The 17,500-nt window shown below is 37.9% G+C and overlaps 4 protein-coding genes and 1 pseudogene across 4 annotated transcripts in view; 1 reads left to right on the top strand and 4 right to left on the bottom strand.

Annotated features, from left to right (window-relative positions):
* The window catches only part of LOC145467188 (BTB/POZ domain-containing protein 6-like), a 248,144-nt gene that overhangs the window by 48,363 nt on the left and 182,281 nt on the right, over positions 1 to 17,500 (bottom strand). The gene's annotated exons all lie outside the window — the stretch shown is intronic.
* LOC145468416 (uncharacterized) lies at positions 950 to 3,822 on the top strand. Its single transcript, XM_081452119.1, has 3 exons — positions 950 to 1,019; positions 1,479 to 1,715; positions 3,275 to 3,822. The coding sequence occupies exons 1-3, from the start codon at positions 950 to 952 to the stop codon at positions 3,328 to 3,330; spliced, it is 363 nt and encodes a 120-aa protein (XP_081308245.1). The 3' UTR covers positions 3,331 to 3,822.
* On the bottom strand, positions 6,193 to 7,457 carry LOC145468933 (histamine H2 receptor-like). The gene has a single exon (XM_081452647.1). It carries the CDS (start codon positions 7,340 to 7,342, stop codon positions 6,287 to 6,289), a length of 1,056 nt encoding a protein of 351 aa, XP_081308773.1. The 5' UTR covers positions 7,343 to 7,457; the 3' UTR covers positions 6,193 to 6,286.
* On the bottom strand, positions 10,211 to 11,805 carry LOC145467815 (uncharacterized; annotated as a pseudogene).
* On the bottom strand, positions 11,813 to 14,635 carry LOC145467814 (adenosine receptor A2b-like). The gene has a single exon (XM_081451426.1). The coding sequence runs from the start codon at positions 14,233 to 14,235 to the stop codon at positions 13,183 to 13,185; it is 1,053 nt and encodes a 350-aa protein (XP_081307552.1). The 5' UTR covers positions 14,236 to 14,635; the 3' UTR covers positions 11,813 to 13,182.

Consider the following 17,500-nt stretch of genomic DNA (forward strand, 5'->3'; position numbering starts at 1 on the left):
TAGTTTTGTTTTCCAAAATATTAGTACTTCCCTTGAGAAAATGAGGGCTGCCCTATTAACAAGGAACACCCTAAGCCATTTGTTCCGAGCTAATTTTTAAAAAAGTCGGCTTTCCTAATAGCTGATCTGACACATTTTACAAAATGCAGCATTGTGGCCTTATAATAATATGCGACAGTTCGATTTGTGTCCTTAAAATGGGTATTTAAAAATACAGCATTTGTTAGGGTAACTGTTCCGCTTTTTTAGAGCCAAGGCGACATCTGTTACTCATTATATCCAGAAAAGTCATGCACGTTTGATCGTGAGTTGGAACCAGCTGTTGTCTTGATCATGAGCTATTTGTTTTCTTGATTTATTTTACACAGGAGAAACTATCTCATGAAGAAATACAAGGTAGGTAATTAAAATGAGTAACGTCATCAAATTTTTAGGAGTGATTTACAAAACCTTGAAAGCATACCTGGATCAATGCGGACAGTAATAAATGATTAATCTGTTGAGTAATATTACTTTATAAAAAATAGGGCGAATCCAGTAAGAATTGAGGATGCTAAACGAAGGCAAGGACTGAAAAGAAAACATTAAATATTGACTAAAAAGCGTTAAAAACAGGAAACAAAATGACTTTGAAATTATTGTCTTGCATTATTTCAAGATTATGTGAATTATCTTTGATGTGGAGTGCTAGTTCCGTGAAAATGTTTGATTTTTACTTACCATCTAACCATCTTTATACCCAGATAGTCGTATAGCTTGAGGTTTTCGAATACTTTGGTGCTGTCTTGTATTACTTTAAGATTATGTTAGCCGTCTTTTAAGTGGAGTTCCGTGAAAATGATTTTTGCGTACTATCTAATCGTTCGTATTCCCAGAATACCTTGAAGTCTTCGAATACTTTGGACAAGATAAAAATGGCCGCATATCAACGAAGCAACTCAGGCAAGCAATGCGCATGGTTGGTCTCAACCCAACTGACCATCAAATACAGGCTCTTATCAATGAAAAGGAATGCGATGGTAAGAGGTTTACAACTGTGATGAATGTGTTATTTCTCTCCAATGTACCAGTGCAGTTTGTACAGTGGACGAAAACAGAGAGTAAATTATCAATTCTTCATAACAGGTAGCAAATCTCTCTTTGGTAAATCTGTTTGATTTTAACTCATGAAATGCAAAGACATTGCCCATTCAATTTTTTTTTATTTCTGGTGCATTTCCCTTGTCATTGCATTTACTGAATCTTTTAGATTGTTCTAAATACGCGCTTAAGGTGTTCAAAACCATTCCTGCCAGGATGTGTTGCACTTTTGTCCAGTTGGATAAAATTAACAAGATCCGACTTACGTTGACTTACAAGATTCTATTTGGACATTGTAATTGAAGGAAATTTTCTTTTCTTTCTCAGTTTTTGGAAGAGCGCTTCATAGCAGCTTGTCTGTTTGTCAGTCAACGTCCTCCTTTGTTTCTTCTCGTCAGGGGATGGCTTTTTAGTCTTCTCAGACTTTGTCAAAACCTTGGAGGATTACAAAAAGCCAGATGATAAAATCGACCTTATCATGGCCTTCAGGGTGTTTGATCCTGAAAATAAAGGTTTTGTTGAGGCGAAGGAGATGAAGAAAGCGTTGCTGAGACTTAAAGGTATTGCAAAAGAGGAAATCGAGGGCGTTTTGGAGGCAGCAAACCTAGAAGATCATAGGCATATTTATTTTGAAGGTTAGTTTAGAGACCATGGAAGAACAATTAAACAAGCAAAAACAGAGAATTGAAAAGCTATTGAAAAAAGAAGTTGATGGGGAATTCCGCTCTCGAGGCTGAACCTAGGGAAGATCGCGGCTGATCTTGTCTTGACGAGCTGAATCCGAACCGCGTCCGAACTTGAACTGAAATTGAATTTCACCAAACAAAAGGTACACTAATTAGAACAATGGCCTTGCCCGTGAGTTTTAAATCTTGGTACGTTTATTTAGCCGTTCTTCTCCAAACAGCAACATGAAATGACCAAATTCTGTCTTTCTAGGGAAGGTGAACCATTTCTGATCATTTCTGCGAGATTCTAAATAATGTTAAATAACGAAAGAAGAATTAGAACAAAGCAGACAGGTTTGTGCGACATTCTGGTACAAAATTAATTTTCGGAAGGTGTTAAAATCTTAAAGGTGGGCACACACTAGAGGTCATGGTGCGGAGAAGTGAAGTGAGGACAAGGCTGCATGTTGCAGGGACAGAAAGTAAGCTGGTATTGTAGCAGGGACAGTTTGCATGAGCAGTGCACACGATTCGACATTGAAAATTGAGGTCATTTTGTCCTTACTTCATATCACACGAGAGAGGCGCGGTGGCCTCATGGTTAGTGCGCTCGTCTCCGGATCGAGCGGTCCGGGTTCGAGCCCTGGCCGGGGACATTGTGTTGTGTTCTTGGGCAAGACACTTTACTCTCACAGTGCCTCTCTCCACCCAGGTGTATAAATGGGTACCGGCAAACTTAATGCTGGGGGTAACCCTGCGATGGACTAGCATCCCATCCAGGGGGGAGTAGAAATACTACTAGTCGCTTCATGCTACAGAAACCAGGATAAGCTCCGGCCTGATGGGCCACTTAGCTCGTAAGCAGACTTTACCTCATATCACACGAATTCAAGCCAGCTGAAGTTCATGCAACATAATTTTTTCGCAAAAACGGGCATTTCACCGGAGGAAAACTGTCGTTACGTGATGTTTCACTTCATGTCCTCCCAACCTGTCTCCTATTGTATGCCAGCTTTAACAGTGCGACGTTGATTTGAAAGTGTGCTTCAGCATCTGGCCAACTTTTGATTAAGAACTGTGGAACATGCTGTGTTCAGGATAGTTCTAACACCAATAGAAGCACTGAATAGGTCTAGTGATTCCTGGAATCAAAACTAATGAGTTTCATTTGCGTGAAAGAGGACGTGCAGGTGAGCAGACAAGCAGGTGAAATAAATTCTTATATGAATATGGCTTTGCATATTCACTCGTTTGGGCACAGAAAGCTTTCCTATTTTGACCGTACCGTGATGCAAGATCGTCATGTTAGGTCAGGGTTATGTTACTTTATGTGAAACTATATTTACACTTTGGCTGGCTATATTTCCTGTTACACACTGCTATTTCATTTATTTTAACTCAAAAGTATGATATTCAAACAAAGCTGATCTATTTATACCAATAGATAATCGATGTGTAGGCTACAGTGCTTGTTTTTCTATTCTAATACAATTCATCTTATGTAATTTTATCTGTTTTACCTTCAGAATTTTCAAGGCTTTTGGTTCCACTAATCAACAGGGATCTGGACATAATCTTCTAGTGACGAGCATTCCAAGACACTAGGACCTTGCCGTTAAAGGGTGGATAAATGGCCCAATTGATCTAAAGGTGGATAACGGATAACGCTATTCACCGGGTAAATCACTATCTAGTGGATACGTGTTAACAAAACAAAATACACCATCGACTAGATTATGATTTATCCGGTGGATAGCGTCATCCCCGACTGCAAACCTTGGGTCACATTTATCGCTATCCATCTAAAAGCCAGTAAACAGATCCAGACACGTCTAGTATAAAGCGAATTATCCGTTCTTTGAAATAATTAATACAGAGTAACGCCAGAAAAGAAAATCTGTTTGTCTCTGTTTTTTTCTTCTCGATTTTTGAACGCAAGGTAAAATCTTGTTAATTCTGACTTGTGCATGTCTAAAACCACCCAAATTTAACTCACAGTATCTTATATTGAAAGCTCTTTTCCTTGTCTTAAATTACTTTTTTCTTCAACAACACATTCTTCTCAGAGCTCAGATGGTCCACCCCTTAGGAAGCGCCCTCCCTAGATCAAACGCCTTATGTAGATTAAGATGACGTCAGTGCTTTCAATGTTTCTATAAAATCAAAGTCAAATAGAAGTAAGTTAAAAAAAAATAATGATAATTATAAATGTGGCTGAAAAGTAAAACGTGCACGCGAAATGCACGAAAATGACCTAGAACGCAAATACGAGGTTTTATTTTATCAACTCAGACGGAGAGGCAAGCACATACCTTCATTGTGCAAGGAGAGAGAGTGGATGAAATCTCCCCTCGGATTGTCATTGTAATAAGACAGAAAAGGATATTTAATGCGTGCACTGAGCTGTATAAGGTAATGAAGGAAGTCCTTGGCCTCCACGACAAAGTAAAATGTCTTTTTGTTGGGTTGGTTATGACATCATATGAACTTACACGACGTCATTAAGTCTGAGATCTTGGATTCCACTACTTTCTCAGAAAGTCACAATACAGTCAACTCTCGTCTTGCGGGCACCCCGCTATTACGGATGCTTGCTATTACGGACAAAATCCAGATCCCCGGCGAAAGCTATAAAGGTTTGACTGGAAATTACTCCCGCTATTACGGACTCTCGCTATTGCGGAATTACGGACGCTTTCGTGGTACCAAAATGACAATTTTATTGTCTTGACTCTCGATAAAGCGGACACCACTTACCTCTCATAAAGGTAATTTATTTTACCAAATTAAATGATATTATGTAGCTTGTGACGTAACTAGACTCAGTACTTGGTTGGGGGAATTTCTGTCATCCGGGATATAGATACCGCTAAATGTTGTCCACCTTCTCTTTTGCGCAGCATTTTGTTTGAGGAACAAGATACATAAAACATAATTATGTAAAATTACAGTCTGCTGTTCATCATTTGTCACGATACACTTCCAAAGAATGTTTACTTTCACATCTATTCTTTTTTTGTCTGCACAATATTCCTTGCTTCACAGACATTGTCTATGTTATTTATTGCATGTTAAGGGCACTTTTTATCGCACACTTCGCTTTTACGGACTCTCTATTATGGACACTAAACGACGTCCCCAAGCGTGTCCGCTATAACGAGAGTTGACTGTGTAAGAGATGGAACATTTCAAAATGATAACGGAATATAATAATGCTCTAATTCTACCATAGTGCTCAAGAAAACGGGAAAAAACAGAGAATTGTGTCAAGAGAATGAATCTGGCTAAACCTGCATGTGGCTGCTATGGCAATGAGAAATGATATATAGAAACAGTTCACACAGCAACAAACGAGATGAATGAAAAGTTCCTGAGAGTTTCAGAATTACATAGGTTATCTTCTTTTCAAAGTTGATGATTGCATCAACTTTTATACCTCCTTCCCCCCAGAAATATATGCCCAAGGGTTAAATGTCACTGTTAAAATTTGCCTTGGGAGACGTTACTGAGGTTATGGTTAAGTTCATGTTGACTTCAAGAACTCTTCAGTTGAGCGCGTTCTTGAAGGAGAAAATGGCTGTCAAAGTATCGAGTTGGTTGCTTCTCCTAATAGTAGATACATGAATTCGTGCATGAAGTGAGAAAAGCAAGAGTTTCTGTCCAGCTAAATTGGCTGGAAGTCTTTATTTCTCGCTTCAAAATGCGCACATTTACTCTTACAAAGAAAAAAGGGCACATTTAATAGCAAGTACGCTTCAACAATCAACGAAATATTTCTTATAAGCTTTACTCTCTTTTAAATACTCCAGATATTTTCTGGTATCGCACAGTGGGGCTGTATGTAGCTGGCGATGATGTCAACGCATAATCAAACCGATTCCGATATTTGCAATCACACAAATCACAAGACACATTAGCCACAAGATGAAATGTATTCCCTTCAAAATTTGATCGATGCCTGCCCTCTGTAAGCTTGTCAATATGGTATTCACAATCCAAATAGCTACCATAAACTTAAAATTACGTTTCGTTGAAAACACATTATCATATTCTGCTTGAAGTTTTACTGCAGCCAAAAGTTTGTAGATAACAGCACTTGTTAAAAGACGTAAGCGATTTGATAAAACGTTTGTTCATGCAGGACACACCATGACTTTTTGTACTCGGAAATTCCCTGAGGTGTGGAGGAGGATTACGGAACAGCTATTTTTGCAGTCACCACACCCTCAAACGAGCTGATTCCATATTGGACAACAGGCGCAGAAAAATGACTTTTATATTTGTAACTTTTTCAATAATCAAAATTATTTTTTATAACATATTAAACAATTAATTTCTACAATTGTTGTTAAACGCAAGGAAAATAAATTAACCCTTGACCCAAGAAAGGCCAGAATATTAACCAATCGCCTTACTGATAGTGCTAACAAATTAAATTAAGTCGCTATTCATGGTATGATTTCTAATCTGCAGCTTCGATAAAGAAAGGCTCTCAATTATTTTATAAAGGCGGTTTACCTGACTGTGTTTTTTGTATCTCAAATTGTACTCGATGTCATGTTTTCAGCTGTGTTAGCGGTATTGATTTCCCCTGTATATCCCGATGGCATAACGCTTTTACTGTATCTACTTATTACCACTGCTGTAACATTTTCGTCGCTATTTGCCAAGTGACAAGTTATTCTTCTTCCAATCGCGACAATTCCTTGACGGATTTGTCGATTCTTCCAAAAGCAGAGCAATGGATTTGTGCAGGAGTTCAGAAAAGCAAGAGTTTCTGTCCAGCTGTAGTGGTTATAAGTCTTGATTTCCTGCTTCAGAATCTGGTGATAGAGGCTTACCAACAAGACGGGAAAGTTAAGCAACAAGTAGACTCCAACAATAAATAAAAGATTTCTTGTTAGCTTCAATTCTCTTTGTCTTCCGATATTTTCGAAAATTGTGCTGTGGCAATGTAATTGACGATGATGTCGTCGCAGAGTCAAACTGATTCCAATGCTTGCGACTACGGAAACCAGAAGACAGAGAAACCACAAGATCAAATGAATGCCTCTTGATGTTTGGTTTATTCCCAACCACTGCAAACTTGTTAATAAGATATTGAGGATCCAAATGGCTGCCATAAACTTTAGAACGCGTTTTCCTGTAAACACGTCGTTATACCTCGCTCGTAGTCGAACTGCCACCAAACGCTCGTAGGAAACGGCACTTAGAGTCATGAAAGAAACCCCGCAACAAATGTAAAATGCATTGGAATACATGACTCTTACGGAGCAAGGGACCGAACGATGCTGGTTTTCCATGAGTCTAAAACAAATGTAACCTGGTTGAACTGTCAGACCAACAAGCACATCTGAGAGAGCAAGACAGCCTATTAAAAGATTTGAAGGAGTTCGTAGACGAGAACTGATAAGGATAGCAATGAAGATTAAAGAATTGGATATCACGGCCAAAGGAGAGGCAATAATGTTGATGATGGCGGTTACAAGGTTCATGGTGAGGCGTTCTGAAACTTGGTCGAAATCGGGATCCGGCAAATGGAAGCATGATGCGACAAACAAACGATCCTGCATGGAGGTGTTACCTGCAGCCATTGCTTGTTCTACAGGTATAATGTGGCACTTGAAATTTATATCAATGAATCTAAAAGGAAAAAAATCATTCCTTCTGATTTGAAAGTAGTTTGCTCGGAAAACATCTGCTATTTAAATTTGATTTTTCAGCAGTGGCGTTGAACAATTTTAACAATATATATCGATCAGTAGGAAATGTGTTTCCAGATCACGAAAAATGGACAATTGTTTTGGTGAATCAGAAGTCCTTACTATTTTTACTTTGTTGAGACAAAAATAGCCAATTGATGGTTATTTATTTTTCAAAACCCAATAGCAATCGTATTTCCTTCTTTCGGAAATGGTATAGAAGTATCACTTTGACAAGTGTAACCATTGTTACTCATGGCTCACGCAAATTCCCTTCCACGTCAGTTCTTTAGCATTAATCAAGCTGACATAACTTCCTTCAGAAATCGTAAAGGTATTGACTTTAACGAGTGCAAATAAATCTCTCACAAAATCTTTAAGCTTTAAATTAAAACTACAGTAAGCAAGCACACTGAGTGAGTAATGGGTTTCGCTGCGTTTCTCAAAAGAAGGACCCCAATGAATTATACGAGTTTAATTATTGCATAAATTCCCTTTTTTTTTCTATTGAAAATACAGATGCGAAAGCTGTTTTTAATTTGAACATTGCAAAAATAAGACAAAAAAATGATCACCGCATCAGCTTGCACCGCCGCAGTACAAAGGGATGTGACACTCTTGTGAATATGAAATAAAAAGACATTGAGAAACTCTCTGCGAGTCTACATCTGATGTTTTGTTTTGACTCAGGATATGCAACACCGTGTGTATTTGCACTGCTTAGTTATAGTTTAAATTTATTTATTTTTACGCTTTCGCGGTGGTCGGATATAGCGAATTTTGTTTGTTCAAGGAAAAGATCGGACAACGCGTAACGTAAAATAAGCTCGAACGTCAGTTTCAAATACTTGCCAAATTTTTGCGGAATGCCAAAATGTCAACAACCTTCAAAGAAGCTAAAGTCCTATCTTGGAAGTTTCCAAATCTTAGTTAAAGAGACAATTTTTTTTTAGCCATTACTCTTTCAAATTACACAAAACAGGTGTTTTGTGAAACACCTGATGCGAAACACAAGATGAAACATGATGCGACAAATAACAGATCCTGCATCGAGGTGTTATGTAAAAGCCATTGCTTCTTCTTTAGTTGTAATGTGGCCAATGGGTCTGAAAACAAAAAAAGGTATGTCTCCGTGAAACATTCCTTTCTTATCTGAAAGCACTTTGCTTGGAAAGCATTTGCTATTTAAATTTGATCTTTACAACATTGTCGTTGAAAACTTAACCTTTTTCAGTGGAGCATTAACAATTTACATCAGTAGGATATGTGTTTCCAGATCACGTTAAATGGACAATTGTTTTGGTGAATCAGAACTCGTTACCATTTTTTTATTCTTGGGACAAAACAAAAGGCAATCAGTGGTTTTTTATTTCTCAAAACGCTTTAGCAAACTTATTTCCTTCTTTCGGAAGTGGTACATGTAGATGTATCACTTTGACAAGTGTAATCATTGTTAATCACAGCTCACGGAAATTCCCTTCGACATCAGTTCTTTAGCATTAATTAAACTGACATTACTTCTTTCAGAAGTCGTAAAAGGTATTCACTTTAACGAGTGCAAATTAATGTCTCTCAAAATCTTCAAGCTTTAAACTGTAGTAGCTGAAGGAAGCACACTGAGTCAGAAGAAGATCTCGCTGCGTTTCTGAAAAGACGGGCCCCAATAAATTATAGGGGTATAACTTACATAAATTCATATTTTCTTCTATCGAAAATATGATGCGAAAACTGTTTAATTTGAACATCGCAAAAACAAGACAAAAATATGATCATCGCATCAATTTGCGCCGCCGTAGTACAAAGGGATGTGACACTCTGTGAATATGAAATAAAAGTCATTGTGAAACTCTCTGCGAGTCTACATCTCATTTTTTATTTTGACTCACGATTTGTCATACCGCGCCGTGTGTATTTGGAATGATTAGTAATAGTTTAAATTTATGTAATTTTACTCTTTCGTGGGGGGCGGAACCGCGCTTGAGCGAATTTTGACTGTTTGTACAGATAGAAAATATGACAACACGTAACGTAAAATAAATGCGGCCTCCAGTTTTAAATACTTGCCAAATTTTTGCGGATTACCAAAACGTCGACAATCTTCAAAGAAGCTTAAGTCCCGACCTCGGAAGTTTCCAAATTTTAGTAAAACAAACAATTTTTTTAACCCTTACTCTTTCAAATTACACAAAACAGGTCTTTTGTGAAACACCGGATGACAAACATGGTGAAACATGATGCGACAAACAAAGATGCTGCATGGAGGTGTTATCTGCAGCCATTGCTGCTTCTGAAGTTTTAATGAGGCACTTGGAATTTATACCAATGGGCCTTAAAACGAAAAAAAATTGTGTCTCCTTGAAACGTTCCCTTCTTATTTGAAGGTATTTTGCTTGGAAAACATTTGCTGTTTGAATTTGATCTTTACAATCATGGCGTTGAAACATTAACGTTTTTAAAGCATTAACAATATAAATCTGTAAGAAATGTGTTTCCAGATCACGTTTAATGGACAATTGCTTTGGTATATTAGAACTCGTTACAAATTTTTCTTCTTGACACAAAAATAAAAAGGCAATCGGTGGTTATTTATTTTTCAAAACCCTTTAGCAACCTTATTTCCTTCTTTCGGAAATGGTACATGAATCACTTTGACAAGTGTAATTATTGTAACTCACTGCTCACGGAAATCCCCTTCCACGTCAGTTCTTTAGCATTAGTTAAACTGACATTACTACTTTCAGAATACGTAGAGGTATTCATTTCAACGAGTCAGAAATTAATCTCTTTTAAAATCTTTAAGCTTTAACTGTACGTAGTAAGCAAGATCACTGAGTGAGAAATAGATTTCTCTTAAGACGGATCCCAACAAATTATAGGGGTATAATTATTGCATAAAATGGATGTCAGCTCAAGTTGAGCAAGCAGCAATCCAAACGAAAAAAAAAATTGAACAGAAAAAAACATCATTAAAAATTTATCAAGTTTAAGCAAAGAAATTCATGGCCATGACGGTGTTTGAATATTACCACATATTCGTACGATTCCATTTGTCCAGTTTCTCCTTAGTTTTAGTTCCGATTGAAAAGATATATCTAACAGTCGCGATGGTGTTTTACCACATTTCCAAACACCTCAAAGTTTCGTCAAAAAACTCCGCTACGGGTGGTTTTTCAACTCTCTTCTCGATGATTGGCGTTTAGAAATGTGGTACTACACGGTCTCTGGCGTTTGACGTATTTTCGACTAAAATGGTTACCACGTGTTTTGCTTCGAAGTTCTAGCGTGGTGTGAACAAAACCGAAAAAGTTTCGACCAAGCAATTTATACCGAAGCAATAACAACATTAACAATGAAATAATAAGAACTAGTTAAATTGTGCACCATTCCACGGTAAGTTTTATTTGAGATAAGGCAACCGTATTTTGACAGGCACGGTTTTTCAAATTGTCCTGTTTTTGTCGACTTCCATGTTGTAATCTTTAGCATGGATAACATCTGCATACTCCTGTAGCATTGGCGGACTCAATATATCAAAACTCCATTGTGAAATTCGATGACCATGGCTCAAAAAAATATGATCCATCACTGTATTGTAATCATGCTTATTTCAGGAACTGGTCTTGCAAAACGATGAATCATGTCTGAATAGCGATATGTATACGAGACGCGCTTCAGAAGCATACAAAGCCCTTCAGTTCGGTCACAAGTTGTTCTTTGCGGACATCGGAAAGTGTCTGGTAATTGAAGAACATTTGCCAATAATGTTATGTCCTGTTTTCGCACTCTGAACTCCGCTAAACACTCTGATTCATCATCTGGTCGTAATCAAACTTTGGGTAGGAGCTGTAAGGGGATTCTGGATTCTTGGAACTGTAACTTTCGTACAAGGTCAAAAATTCTTCGTCATAGATGCTTTTACTGTTGTACAAAAAAAGAGGCAGGTTTTTCATTTCACTGAGGGATGACATTCTCTCAAACAGCTTATTTTAAAAGCGAACAAAGTTTGCTACCGACGTCGCTGCTACAAAACTCGTCTAGCTGCTCAACGTTTATATTTTGGCGGGAACGACGTTGTTCTCTTCCCAGGCTCTTTCGGTCGCTGAAGTTGCTGTTGCCTTTAAAACGACCCGTGCTTAAGTTCCCTAGTCACTCGAGGAGAGAGGCGACGTCTCTCTCCTCGAGTGACTTAGCGAGCGGAGGAGGCGGCTGAAATTCAGGCTACTCCGAATAGGGTTAATACAGGGTTCAATAACATTAAACGTGAGTTTAAAATGAAAACACCTTTTTTGAGTTAGAATAGGTTTAAATTTGAATTAAATGTGAACTACTGACTAGATAGTGTTTTAGTAAGCCACCCTTAGGTTATTTTCAATTACTTAAATCTATTAAATTAAGTGTTAGGTCCATTTTTCGTCAACTTAAATCACCGAATACAATTAAAGTTTTAATGCTAACTGGAGGCCACCATATATATTTCAAAAAGTCTACCGAACGATATTTGATCTAGTTTATGCCACTTTCAATATCACATTCACTATTTTGATAGATTAAAGTTGAGAAAAAGAAAAGCAAAAAAGATAAGGACAAAAGGCGCTTTCCATTCGACATAAAATTCCACTCATGATTTCCAGAAATTTCCATTGGAGAATGGAACGCCAATTTCCCTTTACAAAAATTTTCGAGAATTTCTTACCGGGAAGTTCCTTTCCATTTGACTTTCCTATCGACCTTTCCAGAATTTTCAGTTGAATGGTTCGATCTCATTTAGGAATTTTAAAAGTTTCCGAAAACTTGTCCAGGAAACTGTATATCATCTGCCCCCGTTTAGAAAGCTCCGGATTATCTGGTTGAAGGGAAAGCGCCCAAAGTCTTCATCCTTGAACTTAAGGCTTAACAGATTCTTTAAGCGTGTTAAGGTATTTGTACTTCATGTAAATACTGTGCGAATGCACGTATGTGAACACGGACGTGACTTAAATCTCTAGTCGAATTGAATTTCATTTTAAAATTCTTAGGTACCACGGGAAGAAAAGAGAATTTCCAAGTTCATCTAAATATTGGATTTCCCAATGTAGACTATGTATGGAAATTGTCCCTAGTTACCTAAAGAATTATCTATGTACACGTACCTAAATCTCTCATGGTAGTCATTGTCAATTAGGATGGAGTAACATATCTTGCACATATAAACCTCTTCCGATGATAATGATGTTGATATCTGGCTCGAGAACTGATTGGTAGCTTAGATGAAAAACTGTATTCTATTGTAAGAGAAGATCACATACACATCGGAAATGGTTACAAATAACCAAAAGGACGCATGATTTTGAGACCGTCAGAAGATTTCCCTGCCATGATATGATAGGACGAGGTCATTATCCTTAAAACGGGCCAGACATTTGGCCGTTAGACGTAAGAATTGGAACATTTTAACCGTTAGCCGTAAACAAATGTTCATCGTAAAAAAAGACAATTCTACTCTTCGCATTTTTACTTTCAGGCAGTAGTCACATGCGCCTGTATGACGCCTATTTTAGTTGAATGTAAGAAAAATACAAAATATCAACCGTTCGCCGTAAAAGCCATTACTTCATTGAGACCCTCGGATAGTGCTAATAAATTGAGTCGCACGTTATTCAAGGTGTGATTTCGAATCTGCAATTTGGATAAAGAGAGAATACCCAGCTATTTTTTCTAAAGGAAGTTTGCCTGACTGTCTTTTTTTTTTCATCTCACATTGTACTTGATGTCATGTTTTCAGCTGTATTAGCTGTGTTAATCTCCCCTGTAAATTTCGACGGCGTAACACTTTTACTGTATCTACTTATTCCCACTGCTGTAACGTTTTCGTCGCTATTTGCCAAGTGCCAAGTTATTCTTCTTCGAATCGCAAAAATACCTTGACGAATTTGTCGATTCTTCCAAAAGCAGAGGAAGGGATTTGTGCAGGAGTTCAGAAAAGCAAGAGTTTCTGTCCAGCTGTAGTGGTTATAAGTCTTGATTTCCTGCTCCAGAATCTGGTGATAAAGGCTTACCCACAAGACAGGAAAGTTGAGCAACAAGTAAACTCCAACGATAAATAAGATATTTCTTGTTAGCCTCAACTCTCTTCGTCTTCGGATGTTTTCGAAAATTGTGCTGTGGCAATGTAATTGACGATGATGTCGTCGCAGAGTCAAACTGATTCCAATGCTTGCAACTACGGAAACCAGAAGACAGAGAAACCACAAGATCAAATGAATGCCTCTTGATATTTGGTTTATTCCTACCCACTGCAAACTTGTTAACGCAATGTTCAGGACCCAAATAGCGGCCATAAATTTAAGAACACGATTTCCCGAAAAAACGTTATTGTATCTCGCCCGAAGTCGAACTGCTACTAAACGTTCGTAGGAAACGGCACTTAGAGTCATGAAAGAAACCCCGCAACAAATGTAAAACGCATTGGAATACATGACTCTTACGAAGCAAGGGACCGAACGATGCTGGTTTTCCATGAGTCTAAAACAAATGTAACCTGGTTGAACTGTTAGGCCAACAAGCACATCTGAGAGAGCAAGACATCCTATTAAAAAATTTGAAGGCGTTCGTAGACGGGAACTGGTAAGGATTGCAATGACGATTAAAGAATTGGATATCACGGCCAAAGGAGAGGCGATAATGTTGATGATGGCGGTTACAAGGTTCATGGTAAACCGTTGTGAAGCTCCGTCGAAATTGGGATCTGGTAAATGAAAACATGTTGCGACAGCTAGAGAGTTCTGAGATGATGTGTTATTAGCCATAAATGACGAAGAATGGTCGCTTTGTCGCTGTTCTACACTGTAGATGTGTACTCAAAATTTGTTTTTGGTTCAGTTTTCGTAGATAAGACAACCTTGGCTTTGAACTCTCCGCTTTCGACGTCCTTCTTACTTTCTGATTTCAAAATATGTTGCTTTGAAAACATCTGCGGATTACTTTGAGTTGTACAACGTAATAACGGATGTGTGGGTTGAAACTTGTAACCGCGAAAACAATAAATTGGAAACGCTCCATATCTTGTTCACAGATAGGTACCATGGTCAATCAACTTCAACGCCTACGAAATATTCTTTTACAATCTCTGAAACATTACTTTTCCTTGCTTCACAATGGTGGCTATATTATATGACATTGTCAAGCCAAATCATTTCAGGAAGTGCGGAAATGTCCTTTTGCAAACATGATAATATAAACCGGACATTGCGCCTTATAGGTAGGATAGATATATTTACTTTGACGAACATTGTCGCCAAATTAATTAGTCACAGAGTACACTTCCAATTTTCCCTATTTGTTCTTATTTATGCTATGAAAGCTCCCTTAAAGCCTTCTTTTTTTGTAAAGAAAAATATAGGAAATAAAATTAAATAGAGTAAAATAAGAATGCAAAAAGAAAAGAATGACTTTATAATCAAATCCCTTTTTCAACTGCGAGAAAAATTGGCAAAGCTGTTCTCATCGTGTTTTTATTTACCAATGTAAATTTCGGCGAGCGCTTAGTACATTTGACAATGAACCTTGTAACATCACTATCAACGTGCATAAGTTCTTCTCTCATATAAATCCATATTGCTATCTTTACCAGTTGTCGCCTACGGATACACCTACACATACATACATAATTTTATTTATACTCGGGTTGGTGAGGCTGATTAGTCCTCTAGTAAAAGAGTATGCTAATTTTCCTACAAATAATTAATAGACAAGCTAAGTAAAATTCAGAAAAAAAGGTGAAAAGAAGAAAAATTTTAATAATAAACTAGAAGGTATAACTATAGTAGGAATTCTAACTTATAAAAACGTTAGCCACCATGGTATATGAGCCTTTGTAAAATACCAGAGATATTACGCACGCTCTGATTGGTCAATACAGCTGCAAAATCTTTATACTATTGTACCGAAAACCACGGTCGTGATATGGCAGTCCTACGCGGGAACACTAGCAATAACAAATGTAGTAAACAGTTTCGGCTTTCTCTGGCTGAGATATCAATAACATGAATAACTTTTCATTCATCATATACATGAAAACTAGCAAGGAAAAACAGGTCCAGAAGTTGGTTGGCATATAAAGCTTTATCCTTTTTCAAAATTTACGCCGACTCCGGTTACGCTCGAGTTTAATATTAAGGAAGTTTAAAATCCTTTCCTCGGTGCTTTCCACGGTCTGTGGAGGTATGGTGGAGGACGAAGTCAGCGGGGCTGGACTGATCAATTTCGGTTGTTACAAAAGCAGGGCAGATATTTCTTTCGAGTTAACATTAAGCTGATGAGAAATTTTGAGTTAAAATCAATGCATGCGTAACACGATAAATGAATCTGCTTTGCATACAAAGCTTAGCTTTCAAGCAATAGTTTTCATTTAGCACAGTACTGAGAGAAACACGGACTTCATAGCATTCAACATAAGTGAACAAATTCTGAATAAATTTCGGAAGCAGCGTTTCTGTAAGTAACGTTTATTCCATTCGCAAAACTTTGGAGAGTTATCGTTGAATCACTTCGCCAAGCGTATGAAGTATTTATTACTTGCAAGGTTAATTTTCGTACCGTCTTTTATTTTCGAAATGACCGCCTACAAACGGTTGATTTCCCCCATCAGAATACTGTTGAATTAATTGATATACTTTCTGGCTTTCATCGATAACCTTTTCCTTTCCTCTCTTAAACTCTCTTAGAACAAAGTGTTTTTACCGCTTTACTCTGGGGATTTTGTGTCCTGCGCTGAGTCTGTGATTTCATTATTTCCGTCGCTGTGATTGGTTTGTCGCGTCATCTCATGAAGTTGATGAGAATAAGTAACATAATCACGAAAGTACAATAAATTTTCCTCTCATTCTTATAGTTACTTCTTAAAAACAATACTCCACACTTTATATGGGCTTACACTTGAAAAGCTTGTAAATAACGAGCCTTTAAGCTTTTCTCGTATTCTTCAAACAACTCGCGTGGTTTATTGCGCAGGTAAACCCATAGAAAGAATGGTCTATTGCTTATTTACTTTCGGATGAAGAGCCATTTTATCTTTTGTGGAAATGCGGCGCTTTTATTTTTGCCTCGTTGGCTTTCAAATAGCGGAGGCGCACGAGAGGAGCAAAAAGGTTTGGCAACCCGTCGAGCTAAAAAAAGATTGGTTGTCACGTGATAGACGTACATCCATCTGTCCGTCCATCCCTCCGTACTACCCCAATTGTACTGCGCATGCACGAGCTGTACCCCATACGTACCTTGAAAAATATGAGAGCAGTACCATAATCATAGGCAAAAGAAAAGTAAAGTAAGACTTTATTTAAGTAACTGGCTCTTAGCTACATAGAAAGCTACTTCACAGGTCCAGTCACAACATAAATAAGGAATAAAATAAAAAAAAATAAAAATAAAAAAAAATTCATATTTCCTGTTAAAATCGATAAAATATGAAAATACATAAATACAAATAATTTAACAGAGAGAAATCATAAAACATATTATTAGGTATATCTTTGGTATTGGACATCCATGTTATGGTCAATTGACAGCTGTTGCAAAAAAGATATCCACTGACCAGTATCTAGCCTGCGAGCAGGCTCACGTTGGAGCACAAGCGCGCGCAGCGAAAGCGAGCGGCGAAGCCGCGAGGTGAGAAACTTTCTTGGCGCCTCTTCACCAGACTCCTTCCTGCCGGATCGCTTTGCTTTTCGCCGCTCGCGCGCGTGACTCAAAGGTCAGAGCCTGCTCGCACGCTAACCAGTATCACGTGATCTTATCGCAAGCTCAGGTCTCGCGTGTTTTTTTTTTTTTTTTTCAAATTGACCGCTGCTCAGGTAGTGGTCTTCGATTTGATCGCATACTCAAGCCAGGCTATTACTCTGGTGGAGAAGGTGGGGGAACATAAATTAAGAAGGCAAAATTTTGGCGCGAATTAACTCCTGGCACGTTGCTGCCCTTTCTTCCGAGATCTTCACAATCTTCCTTTAGAAAGTCCCTGATATAATGCCCACGTAATCTTGGAAAATTTGTATACGCTTTATTCCATAGTCCGGCTAT

The sequence above is a fragment of the Orbicella franksi genome, chromosome 14 (genome assembly GCF_964199315.1).
Source record: "Orbicella franksi chromosome 14, jaOrbFran1.1, whole genome shotgun sequence".
In the NCBI taxonomy this organism is placed as follows: Eukaryota; Metazoa; Cnidaria; class Anthozoa; order Scleractinia; family Merulinidae; genus Orbicella; species Orbicella franksi.

What these genes read in the sequence shown, in the direction of transcription:
- LOC145468933 (XM_081452647.1), bottom strand. Translation starts at nt 7,342, where the DNA reads ATGGCTGCAGGTAACACCTCCATGCAGGATCGTTTGTTTGTCGCATCA.
- LOC145468416 (XM_081452119.1), top strand. Translation starts at nt 950, where the DNA reads ATGCGCATGGTTGGTCTCAACCCAACTGACCATCAAATACAGGCTCTT. An exon ending in CAATGAAAAGGAATGCGATG is followed by an intron (nt 1,020 to 1,478) that starts GTAAGAGGTTTA and finishes TCTTCTCGTCAG; the next exon opens with GGGATGGCTTTTTAGTCTTC. An exon ending in TAGGCATATTTATTTTGAAG is followed by an intron (nt 1,716 to 3,274) that starts GTTAGTTTAGAG and finishes TTTTACCTTCAG; the next exon opens with AATTTTCAAGGCTTTTGGTT.
- LOC145467814 (XM_081451426.1), bottom strand. Translation starts at nt 14,235, where the DNA reads ATGGCTAATAACACATCATCTCAGAACTCTCTAGCTGTCGCAACATGT.